Below are 16761 nucleotides of genomic sequence, written 5' to 3' on the forward strand. Positions count from 1 at the left end.
GAAAACACAACCAGCACAACTATCCAAGTGGTCCTTGGAAGCATCGGTTAGTCCATTATAAAAGATATCAAGTATTTCATTTTTCTTAAGAGGATGATCAGGCAAAGCATTAAGTAATCGAGAAGCCTCCCCCAAGCTTGTGGGAGACTCTCTTATTTGATTTGCACACATAATATATTTACCGCAAGGCAGCTTGTTTCTTATGAGCAGGGAAATATTTAGCAGAGAAGTAATAAATCATATCTTGGGGACTACGCACACAACCAGGAGCAAGAGAATTGTACCAAGTCTTAGCATCACCCTTTAATGAGAATGGAAATATCTTAAGGATATAATAATAGCGAGATTTTTCATCATGAGTAAACAGGGTAGCTATATCATTCAACTTGGTAAGATGTGCCACAACAGTTTCAGATTCAAGGCCATAAAAAGGATCTGATTCAACTAAAGTAATAATTTCAGGATCAACAGAGAATTCATAATCCTTATCAGTAACACAAATAGGTGAAGTAGCAAAAACAGGGTCAGGTTTCATTCTAGCATTAAGAGACTGCTGCTTCCATTTAGCTAATAATTTCTTTAGATCATATCTATCATTGCAAGCAAAGATAGCTCTAGCAGCTTCTTCATTCATAACATAACCCTCAGGAACAACAGGCAATTCATAATCATTGGGAGAACTTTCATCATCACTATCATCAATAATAGCATCTTCAATAATTTCATTCTCTCTAGCCTAGAAAGTTGTTCATCAAGAAATTCACCTAGTGGCACAGTAGTATCAGGCATAGAAGTAGTTTCATCATAATTATCATGCATAGCAGAAGTGGCATCATCAATAACATGCGACATATCAGAATTCATAGCAGTAGCAGGTTTAGGTGTCGCAAGCTTACTCAAAACAGAAGGAGAATCTAGTGCAGAGCTAGATGGCAGTTCCTTACCTCCCCTCGTAGTTGAGGGATAAATTTTTGTTTTGTTGTCTTTCAAGTTCTTTATAGTGACCAGCAGATATAAATCCCAAGTGACTCAAAGAATAGAGCTATGCTCCCCGGCAACGGCGCTAGAAATTAGTCTTGATAACCCACAAGTGTAGGGGATCGCAACAACTTTCGAGGGTAAAGTATTCAACCCAAATTTATTGATTCGACACAAGGGGAGCCAAAGAATATTCTCAAGTATTAGCAGTTGAGTTGTCAATTCAACCACACCTGGATAACTTAGTATCTCCAGCAAGGTATTTAGTAGCAAAGTAATATGGAAATAAACGTAACGATAGCAAAATTAATAATTTTGGGTTTTGTAATGATTGTAACAGTAGCAACGGAAAAGTAAATAAGCGAAGAACAATATGTGAAAAGCTCGTAGGCAATGGATCAGTGATGGATAATTATGTCGGATGCGATTCCTCATGTAATAGCTATAACATAGGGTGACACAGAACTAGCTCCAGTTCATCAATGTAATGTAGGCATGTATTCCGAATATAGTCATACGTGCTTATGGAAAAGAACTTGCATGACATCTTTTGTCCTACCCTCCTGTGGCAGTGGGGTCCTAGTGGAAACTAAGGGATATTAAGGCCTCCTTTTAATAGAGAACCGGAACAAAGCATTAGCACTTAGTGAATACATGAACTCCTCAAACTACGGTCATCAACGAGAAGTATCCCGATTATTGTCACTTCGGGGTTGTCGGATCATAACACATAATAGGTGACTATAGACTTGCAAGATAGGATCAAGAACACACATATATTCATGAAAACATAATAGGTTTAGATCTGAAATCATGGCACTTGGGCCCTAGTGACAAGCATTAAGCATAGCAAAGTCATAGCAACATCAATCTCAGAACATAGTGGATACTAGGGATCAAACCCTAACAAAACTAACTTGATTACATGGTAAATCTCATCCAACCCATCACCGTCCAGCAAGCCTACGATGGAATTACTCACACACGGCGGTGAGCATCATGAAATTGGTGATGGAGGATGGTTGATGATGACGACGGCGACGAATCCCCCTCTCCGGAGCCCCGAACGGACTCCAGGTCAGCCCTCCGGAGAGAGATTAGGGCTTGGCGGCGGCTCCGTATTGTAAAACGCGATGAAACTTTCTCTCTGATTTTTTTCTTCGCGAAACGGAATATATAGCGTTGGAGTTGAGGTCGGTGGAGCTCCAGGGGGCCGAGGAGACAGGGGGCGCGCCCGGGGGAGAGGACGTGCCCCCCACCCTCCTGGACAGGCTATGGGCCCCCTGACCTTGATTCTTTCGCCACTATTTTTTATATTTTCCAAAAAGTGCCTCCGTGGATTTTCAGGTCATTCCGAGAACTTTTGTTTTCTACACATGAAACAACATCATGGTAATTCTGCTGAAAACAGCGTCAGTCCGGGTTAGTTCCATTCAAATCATGCAAATTAGAGTCCAAAACAAGGGCAAAAGTGTTTGGAAAAGTAGATACGTTGGAGACGTATCAATACCAGGTGGGATTTGCAAACTACAAAGAAAGTAGATTGGCATAGAGGTCAGGACTGAAGTGAGGAGCTGCAAACGAGATCCTTGATTGAGCATGCATGAGCTAGCGGTCAGACGCCTCTCCAAAGTGTCCACTAAAGGCATGAGGTCAACAATCCTGGGCCTAGTGGTTCCAAGGGGCAACCCTAAATAAGTAAAAGGGAGTTGGCCAATCCTGCAGCCCAACACAGCAGCTAACCTAATTGCTTCACCTTCCTCAAGGTTGAGTGGGATCATTGAAGACTTTGCAAAATTGACCTTGAGACCAGTAGATTGTTCGAAGGTAAGCAGCATGTTCTTGAGGGCTACCAGCTCCTCATCTTTGGCTGATAGAAAGATAACAGTATCATCAACATACTGTATAATAGGAAACTCCAGGTCATGGGTGGGGATTGGGAGTGATAAGATACCCTAGGCCAGCATTTGATTAACCACATATTGTAAAAGGTCAGCTGCTATTACAAATAGAAGAGGTGATAAAGGATCCCCTTGTCTGACCCCACATTTGCACTTGAACTGCTTGCCAGGGATGCCATTGAGCAACACAGAAGAAGACCCTGTAGAGAGAATCTCTTTGACCCAACCAATCCATTTATCATCAAAACCTTTGTGTTTGAGCATCAGCAAAATAACTTCATGATTAACTGTATCAAAAGCCTTGGCAAAATCCAATTTCAGAATAACAATAGGCCTCTTGGACTGTTTACATTGATGTATATACTCAAAACTCCAAGCCAGACAGTCCTGGATTGATCTACCCTTGAGAAAGCCATACTGGTTCTTATGGATGCAATTCAAAATCACCCTTTGCAACATCATTTAATTAAATAACCTTCTCAAATAAAAAAAGATAGGCGATTTTTCTGAGCTAGCAGTCGGGTGAGCAAAAAAGCTAATGGGCGAGAGGAGGAGGGAGCCAAGCTAAGCGAGCAAGAGCTTTGCGTGCTAGCCCATATGAGCATCACCGTAACAATTCCATGGGTTTAGCGTGAAAAAAGAACTCCCAAGAGGCTCAAATAATCACCATCGGGCTAACACTAAGGCTAAAAGGTGCAAAAAATTCATAACCACGCATCAAATAACTCATCCCTTCTCTTGAAAAAAATAACTCCAACAGCAACCCAATACGATATAGAAAAAAACACCACCAAAAATAAACTAAAACACAAAGCAAACGCAGATAAAATCAAAACAAAACAACTAATCACAACAATCTATAAATATAAAATGTTAATTGAACAAGTGAAGAACGGCGTGACTGCTTTTGGAACATGTGCCTAGGCAAACATGGCGTCGTATCTCTCTACATTGCAGAAAGGGGAAAGATTAGCGGTGCAGCCGGCGCATGTGTGATTAGGGCGGCTGCTGGCGTGTCACCGTGTGGTTGGGCACGTCTGCGCGGGGTGCTTGCCGACCCTCTGAACTCTCATGCTTGTACGGCTCAAGACGAGGGAGGTGAAGCAGGGACGCCTTTGAGATGGCTTGTCAGCCACGACAAGGGTGAAGGGACAACACCGACACCGACGCCCGCTACCACCACAGGCTGGGAGGGGTGTGGATGGGGCACACGACACGGCGGTGGTGCTGGCCAAGACGGCTCCATGCGCAATGGAAGGGGGCTACGCGGCAAAAGGCACAAATTTGACCTGAGGGCGAAACTATTTCACAAACTAAACAGTTTTTGAAAATATTTCACCCAACTGACCCCTTTGTGCAGCGCCCGACATGAAGGCATATAAAATGTTAATTGAACAAGTGAAGAACGACGCAGCGAAGCGCGCTTTAGCCTCTAGTTGGTACTGATCCCAAAGGCAATCTGACTCTCTTGTCACATTTTCGCCCCATTAGTCTCTGTAATGTTTTCTATAAGATAATGTCTAAAGTTCTTGCAAACCATTTGAAGGTTGCCCTGCCTGACATCACATTAGAGGAACAGTCGGCATTTGTACCTGACAGGCTTATTACTGACAACATAATCTCAACGTACGAATATTTGCACTTCATGAAGAGGAACGGGAGAATAATAATTTTTGTGCACTCAAATTGGACATGATGAAAGCCTACGATAATGTAGAAAGGAGCTATCTGAAGGCAATTATGGAAAAACTGGGATTCACAGGTCCGTTGATTTCATTCATTATGAACATGGTGAGCTCAATATCCTTCTCTATTATTTTTAATGGGAGTAAATTGGAGGAATCCAAACCTACAAGAAGTATTCGACATGGAGATCCTATCTCTCTATATCTTTTCTTGTTGGCAGCAGAGGGTCTTTCGTGCCAGTTGAAATAAGAAGACCGCTCATCCCAGCTTAGCGGAATCAAGGTGTCCCCATCTGCTCCGCCGGTGAACCACCTCCTATTCACGGATGGTAGCATGTTGTTTTTCACGGCAAAAGTAAATGGAGTAGAACAGGTGTCACACTTTTTGGCTTATGGACAGAGAATAAACACAAAGAAATCGTTGATATTCTTCAGTAAGGGTTGCCCAGAGATGCACTGAAGGGCCATCTTCAAGTCCCTACTGAATCCTTGAGCGACAAATATTTGGAAATGCCAACGGATGTAGGGCAATTGAAGAAAGGAACATTCAAATACTTGAGTGATCATGTCTGAGATAAGGTGAAAGGATAGATGGGCAAGCTATTTTCAGCAGGTGGCAAAGATGTGCGTATAAAATCTGTTTACTCAATGTCATGTTTCAAACTTTCTAAAGGTTTATGTAATAAGCATATAAATTCTATTAACCTATAGGTTTATGTTTCAAACTTCTTAGAAAACCACCTGAATTTCACTTTGCCAACTTAGCTAGTCCAGTCAGCACGGGTTATTCGAAAACCACCTAAAATTCTGTCCAAAACCACCTCGATGCTCAATTGATCCGGTTTTGGACACTCTTTTTTTTCGAGGCAAGGGGAAACTATACTTTCCTGGCAAAGAAATACGATGTGCTGCACAAGGAGCGGCCCAGCTAATTCTGGTCGGCCCACCTAAGGCAGTAGTATACGGGGTCCAGCCGCCGGGGGCTCGCACCGTCGCACGCTGGGTGTTGGTGAACCCTGACGAAAGAAATTCCCCTTCTCTCGCTCCCCCCGTCCCGTGATGGCAGCACCGGCGCCCGGCGCCGGCGCCGTCGAGGTTTCCATGGTACCCCTCTCTCTCGCTCTCGCTCTCTCAGACCTCGTGGATCGTCAATTGCTCATCGGCCGGACTGAGCCTACGCGATTGCTGATCTAATTGGCGTGGTTGAAATCAACTAGGGTTTCACATCACGGATTGGCGTTCGTGTCATGCAGGACGACAAGGCCAAGGCGTTGGTGGCCGCGAAGATCAAGGAAGGGGAGTACAAGGTGCGGATGATAGGAGAGTACGCGGTGCGGACGGACCGCGCGATCGATGCGCTGGAGAAAAAGGTGCAGGACATCGAGGCGGTGATGGATCTCGAGCTGATGCTCGGTGAGTACTGCGCCGACCTCTCGGACATGCACAAGGCGCGCCACTACTACCGCGCCACCTCGCTCTCGGAGGAGGAGAAGCTCTACCTCCACCAAATCGACGACTTCGCCACCGCCACCATCGCCGAGTACGAGGCCAGCGTCGGCCCCGTCCCGGCCTTCGACAACCACCTCAGCCTGTTCAGCAAAGACATCCCACTGGAGTTCCCCGAACCCTTGGCTCCCCCTCCGGCTTCTTCGGCTTCGGCTTCGTCTTCGGCTTCTCACCACGAGTGAGTTCTCGCTCCTTGCACCAGCATTCATGGTCACTATGCCTTCTGCCGGTTCCTTGCGATTGCAAACTAATTAGTCTACGACCATTTCAGAAATTCAGAGTAGTATGCCTAGAACAGGCCTGTATGTTTGCCCAGTTTCAACTCAACAGATGAAGTAATGTTGTAGGCATAATGGGAGATTTTATCTCCTTGGAACTCTTCTGTGTATCCGATTGTAGTAATCAATTAACGGTTGAGATTTTTTATAGTACCTAGATAGATTAATCACAGGCCAGTAGAAAATGTGCTAGTACGGTAGTACCTTGATTTATTCCACAGCCAGTAGAGCTGTAGAGGTGTGGTTGTAGCTCTACTACCATGGGCTAGTAGTAAACTGATCATCTATTCAGGGTCAAACCAATCTATAATTTGTTCCTGGCTGCCCTCAAGATCTGCAAAGGGTCTTCACCAATACACCCCCCTCTGGTTTTGTCTTAGTAGCGAAACGATGTGACTGCCTAGATCTAGTAAGTTACTACTTGTTTCTTGATCTGCTTGAGTTAATATCAGATTCACCGTCGATTTGTTTCCTGAATGGCCTTTCATCCCAAACCAAAGTACCAAACTGTAGATTAAAGTGTTAGGTGTGGCGTGGCTTGGGCTGTGGACAATGCCTTCAGACTTGCCCGTCCCAGCTCCAATTATGTCTTGTTCTATCTGCCTCGGAGCCTGGCATTCACTATTTCACTGCACACTTGATTATTGAAACTAGAAATGAATTGCTTTAGGGTTATAGATATCTTCACGTGTTCCGTTTGGTTGGAGACACCAAGAACTGGAGAACTTTGTGAAAACAGTAAGATCAATCACAAACGGTGAGTAGGATAACAGGATGCAGTTACTGATTTAGCAGCCCTACTAAATAGATGTAGGTGGTATTCCATAGTATAACACCAGTAACTTGTGCATAGAAAACAAATATGCCTTTTTGAACTGACATTTTGATTGCTTTTGTTCTATTTATATATTAGCTACATAATGTTTGTGCATATATATAGGTGGGAGTGGGAGCCCAGCTGTGGCTTCTGGTTCGCCCCCCATGGAAGCGCGTTTAGCCACTTTCAACTCAAAAAGATGAAGTAGGGATGTAGGCAGAATGGGAGATTCTATCTCCTTGGGACTCTTCTGTGTGTCCGATTGTAGTAGGCAATTAACAGTTGAGATTTGGTATAGTACCTAGATAGTGGTTGTAGTTCTATTAGCATGGCTAGTAGTAAATTGTTCAGGGGCACAAAAGTAGCCGCTCGGTAAAGTATTCAGGGTCAAACCAGTTAATCTATAATTTGTTCCTCGCTGCTCTCAAGATCAATTGTTCAGGGGCGCAAAAGTAGCCGCTCGGTAAAGTATTCAGGGTCAAACCAGTTAATCTATAATTCGTTCCTCGCTGCTCTCAAGATCTGCAAAGGATCTTCACCAATTATTATTCTGTTTCACCGAACGTTTACCATTGCATTGCTACACTGTTTAGAGCCCCTCCAGTTTTGTCTTAGCAGCAAAACAATGTGACCGTCTAGATGGAGTAAGTTAGTACCTGAATTTTGATCTGCTTCAGTTAATGTCAGGCTCACCATTGATTTGTTTCGTGAATGGTCTTTCATCCCAAACCCATGTACCAAACTCTAGATTAAAGTGTTAGGTGTGGCGCGGCTTCAGCTTGTGGACAATGCCGTCAGACTTCTCCATCCTAGCTGCAGTTATGTCTTGTTCTGTCTGCCTCTCAGAGCCTGGCATTCACTATTTCACTACACACTTGATTTTTAAAACTAGAAATGAATTCCTGTGGGGTTATAGATATCTTCACGCGTTCCATTTGTTTGGGGACACGAAGAAGTGGAGAACATCCCGAAAATGGTGAGATCAATCACAAACAGTGAGTAGGATAACAGGATAAGTACACTTGGAAAAAAGAGAGGCAGTTCCTGATTTAGCAGCCGTACTAAATAGATGTAGGTGGTATACCATAGTATAACACCATTATACGATAGTTGTATTTATCTATTAGCTACATATAATGTTTGTGCATATATGTAGGTGGGAGCCCAGATGTGGCTTCTGGTCCGAGCCCCCGTGGAAGCGAGTTTAGCCACTTCGGTTAAAATTCGGCGGGTTCGGCTTGGGGTCTCCTGTAGCTCCTTAGAGCATGTTCAATGCTGGAATCTTCAAGAGGCGCTTAGAAAGAGAAAAAATAAATATCAGAAAACAAAAAAGACCTAAGCGCCCTACCCGGTCAATGCTAAGCGCTAACTTCCAAGGCTAATTACAACCACAGACGCCTTGCGGAGCGAAGAAAAGAGGCCTAGCGTCCGGTGCAAATCTTTGCACCGATGCCACACTTGAAGCTGGGATGCGATGGGGTAACTGCTCATCGTCCGGGAAATCGATTGGAAATTCATCCTGGCGCCCTTCTAAGCATCCAGCGTTGGAGATGCCCTTAATATAATTCCGCGGGGTACCTCCCCTATTGGACTATTTTTTTTTTAAATGTCTGTGCACATATTCAGTTGTGTTGTTGACTATCATGTAGGCCTGCTGTGGACAATGGAGGGGATGTTGCATGCTAAGAGATGATCACCTGGAGCACCCTATCCCTTTCATTTCTTCGGCCCCGTCATCCAAGTCAGCTATCATGGTTCTAGGGGCTTTGTACCTATTTTAAGCACGTCTGCAGTTTGACTGGCGGTGATTTTAAACTTGGAGCTGTAAGATTGTCAGTACGGGTGTAGCTATGAACATATCTGATGTATGCGAACGTGTTGGTTCTAAAGTGTGATTCATGCTTGCATTGCTCTGTCCCTCGGTGAATTACGAATGCTATCATCACATCGTTTCTATTACTGGTGCATCTGTTGGTGGATCATGGCTGTTGGCGTGTTGAGAATTGGTCGAATGTCAGTTCATATGGATGATTAATTTAAGCTGTCCATGGTTTCACCTATTTCAGTTCTGTTTTAGCAACACAGTCTCAATTGTTGGACTCTTTTTCTTTGAAAAGACAAGAAAACAAAAAATCATGCAATATGCGTGGGGATTGAAAAGTGATCATAAGGTAGAGCTATTCAAAGAGGTAGAGCTTCCAATAATAAGTACGAAAAAATGCAAGTCCTCACAACCAACCAAAGCTGAGAGATGCTAGCAATCTTCCAGTCATCCGATCCCAAGTTCCCTCCCTGATCAGATGTGAAGCAACACATTTCCTTTTGACTAAACCGTTGGGATCAGGAGATGAGGCATGCACATGGTCTGGTTCTTCTGAGCTTAGCGGTCGTTTGTCAAGTACTGTATGTTTTAAGAACGAATGTACTCCTAGTAACTAGTTTTGGCTTAACTGGGTCGACAATGAAGAGATGAGGCATAAACACAGCAACAAAAAGGGCGCAAACAGGCTCAGCTAGTAGTAGCAGCAGCAAGGGCAAGGCAACAACATAAGCCACCACTACATCCAATCCAAGGAAAACACAGCACCTGCTATCCGTTTGGTTCTACAGTGATGGGATTATATAGCACTTGCTGTACTTTGGTTCTAAATAAGGTGGTGGGATATACAAGTTCTTCCCCAATGCCGGTAAATGTTTCGCGACAGGGAAAACCGCACCGCCTAGGGGGCTACAGGAGCTCACTTCTTGCCCCGGCCCTTGGACTTCTTGGATTTCTTCTTGCTCTTTTGCTTCTGTGCCGCCTTTTTTGAGGTCGAGGCCCCAGCTTCTCCCGTGTCAGGTTCGTCGTCATCTGAGCATCCGTCGGCATCAGCCTGAGGCTGGACAGCAGCATCACTGCTCCAGTCATTCATGCTTTTTTTTGTCGCTTCACTTTCAATCCTCCTTAGGCTTGCTTCAGTCAGCACCCTGAGGATCAGCTGCAGTTTGTTCTCACCTTGGCGCAGCTTCTCCACAGCAAGAAAAGCTCTTCCCCTCACCCTGTGATAACCAAAACAAATTCGCGCCAAGTGGTAATTTTTCAGAAGACATGGGGATAACCTATTCATGTCTCTTACACTAGTCTTGAGGGTACAAAGCATGCAGAAAGATGCCACTCTGCATGCCTATCAATTGCAATGTGGCATTTGTAGTACTGCATTTAAGAATTTTATACTTGGCGCTGAATTAACATTCGCTTACCTGTCAGAACCATTTTCAAACTCACTGCAGATGCGCCTGACATCGTCCAGCAATCGTTTATCAATCCCTGCTGGAGTGTTACTTTCCAGCCATGGAAGGGCACTTACAAGGAGTTCAATAATATCCCTTGGATTTTTCTGCACAAATTAGCTTTTTTAGAATAACATGGCAGCTGGGAACAGTGGGACAAACTGGATGATAACAAAACAAGCATTATAACATTTGAAACTCACCAGGCCTTCGGCTCGAAGAGTCTCAAGCTTCTCAAAGAGTATCTCATCAGCTAAATCCATCTCACTACTACGCTCCATCTCATTATCCTGTGCATCCTTAGGAATGTTTCCAGAAATAACATTGCCAGACTTATTACCATCAGATTTTTCAGGCAACGGAGTCTCTTGCTTTACATAACTTGCTTCTTCAGGACACAGAAGAGCCATTATCTTCGGAACATCATACAAATCCTCCTTGCTAATCATATAAGCATTTAAGTTTTGACAGTCTACCGGGCTCTTGGGTGTACCAATAACTACCATATTATCTCCGATTGCGGCGAGTGCATCAGCAAGCGCTCTTGTGAAGTTGCTCGGTGTGCGAGACTTAATTTGCAAAGCATGTACAATCTTCTGAGAGAACTCCACAGGTAAATCCTTAAACACTTCATTCCTCAGGAGGTTCTGTGTGACCTCATAGCAATTCCCCAGAGAAAGAGTAAGGATCAGTGGATAAGTGTAACAACTAGTCTAAGGAGGACCGGTTTGTATGAAGTACTAGAAGGACATGAAGTCTTATGTACCCATTCCTGGAGCATATGCTTGCTCGTCAAGATAGCCATAATTGTCTGATATATGAAACGGCCTGATGTGTATGCCAAACGATCAAGATCAGAATCTGGGCTCGAGTTAGATACCAGGCAGGTGTCAATGTAAACCTTGCTGGTACGGCACTCCAACATATTGACCAACAGAGATTTCGTGCAGCATATAAAATCATTCTGTATTAAGCATGATGAAGCCATAAAACCAAGGCACTCCATAAAAGACCCACATAGCATATTGGGGATATGTAGTCTAGTTCATCCTTCCACTTCACATTGAAGGTAAACTCAAGAGAACGCTTAAAGTTCGAGATCAAGGAGGATCTATCACCACCACTGTCAAGAAATCTTTTGAAATATTGAAAAAATTCTGCCCAATCAGAACTATTGTCCAGGTACTGCAGTAGTCTTGAAAGTAGCGCTTCATCCAATTGTGCTGCATGAAGCAGGAGCATTGTTGTTCTCCCAAGATGCCCGTGAGTCAGATTTTTATTTGCTGGGCGAAGATTTGAATTAAGAGAATCAGCAATCAATCCATATGCAGCTGGCAAGTCAAGTAGACGCAAGAGGCTCCTTGTTGTCCCATCTCTCCACACAAGAAAAACTAACTCAAAGAAGCGACGCCCGCAGAGAACAAAAAAGCTTCTTAACTTCATGGAACTTTTTGGCATACTGAACTGTGGTTCTTCCAGAAACTTTGCTATCTCATTTATGATAAGGATAGTTCTCACCAGGGTATAAGAAGATGATGACTTTGGAGAAATTTGAACAATGGCCTCCAACTTCTTAAGTACACTGAAACCAACAGAAGACAGCTCATTCATCCAGAAACACTGAGCACATGAATAACACTGAGGGGCACCCAAGAAACATCTGTTGCCATCTTGCTGCAAAGAATTTCTGCCAGCAGTAGAAAGCCAACTTGCATTCACGTTAAGCACCACATATATGTCAGCTTCACCATCTTTTCGCAATCCAAAAGTACTTGGCACAAAGATCTTCATACATAACTGCATAATCATTTAATTCTGGACCATCGGCGTGGCAAAGTTGAGATAGTACTTTGATTATGATTGACTTCCAGTTATTCCAAACATAAAACAGAGTTTGGGGTGACATCTGGTTAGAGGCCAGCATATCATTACAACAATTTTCATCCTCAGATCCTGGCCCTAATTCTATATTGTATCCAGAGGCTCGAGACTGGAGATGAACATCAAGAATCGAACGGGAAGCAACGAGTTCAACTAACAAGTTTGCACATTTTCTGCCCTCAACCAAAGTGCAATTTAAACTGGGAAGAGACTTGTTAACATCTGACAGTGCATCAGCTTCCACGCAAACAAAGCAGTAGAAGCACTCGGATACCTTTTCTGCCATCTCTTTTGCTTTTGAAAGCAACTGTTCCTTCTCTGCATATCTTTTGGGAGGCCACCCTCTACTATTTGAAGACCACAAGGAATCCACAATGATATGGAGGAGGAGAAGCCGTGTCGCATCCTCAAACAAGCCTGCCTTCTCGAGCATGTCTACCTCCAGTAAGACATCTCCATTATGCTTTGCTATTCCTGCAGCTTCTAGGAAATTACCCATCTCCATCTCTAAACTCAACAGTTCATCAACAAGATTCCGAGAATTTAGGAATGCCCGTACATGATCCATAGAGCTGAAAGCTTTAACAAAAGGCATCATATGCTTTATGTGACCACGCTCAAAATAATGTTGAGCACAATTATCCAGATACTTTGTTCTAATTGCAGAAACCTCCAAAGATTTTGAATTCTCAAGCGAATGTTCCTCCTCTAACTGCTGCAGAAACTGTAGGCCCAGATTGAATAATTTTTTCCCTTTCGAGCACATGGAGAAACACTTTGTGTAACATTTAGCTTTCAAGAACACTTCAGCTGCCTCCGACCAGCATTCAGCCATAGCAAAACAATCACCAGCATCCTCAAGTTTAGAAGTACCGCATTTTTGCATATAGACCATACCTGTGGCAAGGAACACAATGTTTAGTCAGACAGAGCTTCATGGAGTGTGAGGTAAAACTATCCATATGAAAGCTAAAAATTAGCATGTCCGTAATTTATGTAGGGATATCATTTCGAAAAAAACGTTTTGAAATTTGATGACATTTACTTATATGGCAGCTCTTTAAGGACAACGTAAAACGTTACGGAATGATGAAATCTCAAAGTATGGATACATCTTGGAAATTATTTTTTGTAGTCACCTAATTTGATATAGCAAGTAGCAGCTTTCTCATGCATGCCTATGGACTCGTAAATCTCTGATGCTGTTTGCAATGAAGCCTTGCCCAACTCCAAATTTGTTGAGATGACACGGTTAGCAGTCGCTACAAGTCCAGCAGCTCTCGCCAACTTCTCTCTATGTGCATCACCGGCCTTTTCAAAGCACATAGTAGCCATCTCGAATTGCCCCTCATTGAATAACTATAAAAAAGAGAGAGAACTAGTGACATGGAATAACAATGGTAAACCTGTAAGTAGGTACGCGCCATGACCCGCCTAACAAAGAATTTGTGTGCATAGAACAACTGAGACAAAAAAACATGAATTTCACAAGACTAAGAAGTAAGAACACACAGAAATTACTCAATAGGCAACATAATGCATAGCATGGTAAATTAAAATTGGCTTTCCAGACTAAATAAGTAAGATCACCAACCTTGGTTCCCCGTAGCCTCCAATCATCACTGCTGCTCCCCGTCTGCATTGCCTGAATGAGGGAAGAATCTAGTAATCTAACTTCTACTAGACACAACTTCTTCCAGTAGTCAAACATTGGTCGACAGTAATCCTCCGTATTTTCACATATCCAGAGTCTTTGCCTAGTGCGTGTGATTGCAACATATAGTTGCTTCAGCTCTGAACAGAGAAGATAATGCTTGCTTCTGTCGAAACCAGGATGAGAGATCTCCTCAGAGTGTGATATAATATCTCTATCTTTCATGTAGCCATAGAGAACTCTCCATTTGTTTCTTAAAGGCGACGAACCAAAAAAGTTGTACAACAGCACATCCTACACAATATCTATGGGGTAAGTACACATTTTGAAACAGTGTTCTACAACTAAAATATTTTGCAAAATGAACAGAGATGAAACTAAATTTATAAGCCCATACCTGAAACTCAAGGCCCTTACATTCAACAATGGTCAAAACAAGAGCTTGTTTACCAACAAGATCAATAATTTGTTTTTTGGCAGCATCATCACGAACCAGTATGACTTGCTCAGCACCAAACCCGTGCAGGTTACCATGTTTGGTTTTGCTTTCTCCAAAAATGGTCATAATTACATTTTCATCGTTATCAGACTCCAGCAGCACAGGAGCTTCTCCGTATACAAGTCCAGTCTCTGGATTAAGCTTGTCAACACTTGATGGGAAAAAGAAGTACAGAAGGCTCATGATACTTTGTGCCATACGGAGGATGCCACAATGTGTGCGGAAATTTTGAGACAGTTGGAACATATCAGAGAGATGGACCTTTTTACCGTGTTTAAGTCCTTGATTTGACACTTCTGTTTCTGCCAGGAATGCAGTATAAAAAAGTGAACGGATATCTTCAAACCTGAAATCGATACCTCTTGCTATAGTCTGTGCAGTATCACCAGCAAAAAGGAAGCCTTCCTTGATGTTCATACAGACATACTTAAGAAGTGCTATTTGTGTCATGGTGAGATCCTGTACCTCATCTATGTAAACAAAATCCACCATATCGCCATGGTAGCCCTCAGATACAAGACTGCTGTGAAGACTATTGACAAAATCTGACAAATCAAACTCCTTGGCAGTACATTTCATACTCTCATATTCAAGGAATATATCATAAATTTTATCTCTCTTATCATTGTTCAAAGATGAAAATCTTTTATCTGAAAGCATCACATAATCTTGTCTTCCCAGTGTAACGCCCGGATAATCAAGCTACAGTAATCCCACGCTAATGGTGCCACGTCACCACAGTTACTGTTGCTAATCTACCGTTAGGTCAAACCGTTTCAAAATTCAAATTCAAATTAATATTAACAATAAAAGTTTTTCAAAATTGAAACAAAATGTTCGGTGGGTGCCGAATATTACAAGGGTAATTATAGTAAAGAAAACATATTTTTATAAAATGCCTAAATAATTTAAATTGAATTAAAACAGAAAAGAAAATAAATAAAAGGAAAAAGTGAAAATTAAAACAAAAGAAACCCCCCCCCTATTGGACCAGACGGCCCAACTCACCACCGGCCGGCCCATCCAGCCGGCCTGGCCCACCTCGCTCGGTCGCTCCCTCCCCTTCCCTGTTCCCCCGACCGGGGTCGGAACAGGGGCACGTCCCCGCCGCACCCCCTCGCCGGCGACGGGGGAGGATAAGGCCGCCACGCCCCTCCTCCTCGATCACGCCTCCCACTCGCCCCCACTCTCGCCCTCGGTTCCTGCGCCTCTCCCTCCTCCCTCGGATCCACCTCGCCCTCTCCTTCCCCTTCGCATCCGAACGTCACCGCCGCCATGCCTCCGGCCTAGCCACGGCCACCGTGCCCACCTCGCCGCCCCACGGTGTCTCCAAGGGCCACCGTCGCCCGCTGCTTCGACTGGTGCAGCCCGTTGGAGACCGGAGCCACCGCAACGCCCCCCCCCCCCGACGTCGCCGTCTTCCTCCTCTGCTCCGACAAGCTCCGCCGCCGCTCTTCACCAACTCCGGCCGCGCCCCTGCAGCTACTAAACCCCCAAGGGCCACCGTGTGCGCCGCTCGGTGAGCCCCTGCTTCCTCCTCTCTCTCTCGTGCGCCCTAGCTAGTTGCCGCCGAAGCGCCCGAACGCAGCGCCGCGGAGCTCGTCGCCGACGAGTCTTCGGTGACCAAATGGACATGGGCGTGTTGCCATTGAACTCGCCGCGTCGAGTAGGGCCCGACTAGCCCTCCCGTTTGCCCATTAACGCGTGGCACCGCCGTTCCCTCTCGCGGCCGAACGCCGGCGTCCGCCGCGCCACTCGTCGCCGTCGCTACACAGCCTCTCCGGCCACGGTGTCGCTACCGTTCGACGCGGCTTCGTCTCTGCGTTCGAACGCGCCCAGCCCCGCGATGAACCATGCCCCGCAGCCTCGCCATCAAACTCACCCGAGCCCCGGCGTCCGCCCCGCTCATCGCCGGCGACGCTGCGGCCCTCCTCCGACCAAGCCACCACCTCCATTCAATGCGCCACGGCGCGGGCCTTCGAATGAGCCAAGCCCCGCTCCTCCCCGAGCCCCGTAGCGCGATTCCGGCCAACTCCGGCGAGGGGCCGCCTCTGTTTTGGTCGCCGGAGTCGCTCCGGCGCCGGCCGCCGACGTGGCTGGCCTGGGGCCACCCCAGAGCCACTGCCAGTGGGCCCCGTGGGTCCCAGTTGACTGGGTTGACCCAGTCAACTGCTGACTGGGCAGGCCCCAGCCACTGACGTGCGGGCCCCACCGCTTAATCCTGTAATTAAAACATTTTAATAATTAAAACTAATTAGTTTAGTTGATTAGACAATGACAGGTGGGGTCCAG

The 16761-nt window shown here is 44.9% G+C and overlaps 3 protein-coding genes across 4 annotated transcripts; 1 reads left to right on the plus strand and 2 right to left on the minus strand.

Annotated features, from left to right (window-relative positions):
- The first annotated feature begins 5508 nt into the window (after window positions 1-5508).
- LOC123054442 (uncharacterized) lies at window positions 5509-9072 on the plus strand. 2 transcript variants are annotated; one of them, XM_044478221.1, is made up of 3 exons: window positions 5509-5668; window positions 5818-6248; window positions 8815-9072. In XM_044478221.1, exons 1-3 carry the CDS (start codon window positions 5624-5626, stop codon window positions 8849-8851), a joined length of 513 nt encoding a protein of 170 aa, XP_044334156.1. In that variant the 5' UTR covers window positions 5509-5623; the 3' UTR covers window positions 8852-9072. The 2 variants fall into 2 exon arrangements, with proteins under 2 accessions (XP_044334156.1, XP_044334155.1); XM_044478220.1 differs by having other exon boundaries at window positions 5510-5668; window positions 5782-6248.
- A 305-nt stretch (window positions 9073-9377) lies between these two features.
- Window positions 9378-11135, minus strand: LOC123054443 (uncharacterized). The gene is made up of 3 exons (XM_044478222.1): window positions 10639-11135; window positions 10406-10542; window positions 9378-10204 (listed from the first exon to the last, which is right to left on the minus strand). Exons 1-3 carry the CDS (start codon window positions 10939-10941, stop codon window positions 9904-9906), a joined length of 741 nt encoding a protein of 246 aa, XP_044334157.1. The 5' UTR covers window positions 10942-11135; the 3' UTR covers window positions 9378-9903.
- Window positions 10639-15285, minus strand: LOC123054440 (TPR and ankyrin repeat-containing protein 1-like). The gene is made up of 4 exons (XM_044478217.1): window positions 14368-15285; window positions 13911-14264; window positions 13456-13675; window positions 10639-13213 (listed from the first exon to the last, which is right to left on the minus strand). Exons 1-4 carry the CDS (start codon window positions 15127-15129, stop codon window positions 12180-12182), a joined length of 2370 nt encoding a protein of 789 aa, XP_044334152.1. The 5' UTR covers window positions 15130-15285; the 3' UTR covers window positions 10639-12179.
- Window positions 15286-16761: the final 1476 nt, after the last annotated feature.

Source organism: Triticum aestivum, chromosome 2D, assembly GCF_018294505.1.
Source record: "Triticum aestivum cultivar Chinese Spring chromosome 2D, IWGSC CS RefSeq v2.1, whole genome shotgun sequence".
Taxonomy (NCBI): Eukaryota; Viridiplantae; Streptophyta; class Magnoliopsida; order Poales; family Poaceae; genus Triticum; species Triticum aestivum.

What these genes read in the sequence shown, in the direction of transcription:
- LOC123054442 (XM_044478220.1), top strand. Translation starts at nt 5,624, where the DNA reads ATGGCAGCACCGGCGCCCGGCGCCGGCGCCGTCGAGGTTTCCATG. An exon ending in GCGCCGTCGAGGTTTCCATG is followed by an intron (nt 5,669 to 5,781) that starts GTACCCCTCTCT and finishes GAAATCAACTAG; the next exon opens with GGTTTCACATCACGGATTGG. An exon ending in TCTTCGGCTTCTCACCACGA is followed by an intron (nt 6,249 to 8,814) that starts GTGAGTTCTCGC and finishes ACTATCATGTAG; the next exon opens with GCCTGCTGTGGACAATGGAG.
- LOC123054443 (XM_044478222.1), bottom strand. Translation starts at nt 10,941, where the DNA reads ATGGTAGTTATTGGTACACCCAAGAGCCCGGTAGACTGTCAAAACTTA. An exon ending in CTCTTCGAGCCGAAGGCCTG is followed by an intron (nt 10,543 to 10,638) that starts GTGAGTTTCAAA and finishes TAATTTGTGCAG; the next exon opens with AAAAATCCAAGGGATATTAT. An exon ending in TTTGAAAATGGTTCTGACAG is followed by an intron (nt 10,205 to 10,405) that starts GTAAGCGAATGT and finishes TGGTTATCACAG; the next exon opens with GGTGAGGGGAAGAGCTTTTC.
- LOC123054440 (XM_044478217.1), bottom strand. Translation starts at nt 15,129, where the DNA reads ATGCTTTCAGATAAAAGATTTTCATCTTTGAACAATGATAAGAGAGAT. An exon ending in GTAAGGGCCTTGAGTTTCAG is followed by an intron (nt 14,265 to 14,367) that starts GTATGGGCTTAT and finishes GATATTGTGTAG; the next exon opens with GATGTGCTGTTGTACAACTT. An exon ending in TACTTGCTATATCAAATTAG is followed by an intron (nt 13,214 to 13,455) that starts GTGACTACAAAA and finishes TCCTTGCCACAG; the next exon opens with GTATGGTCTATATGCAAAAA.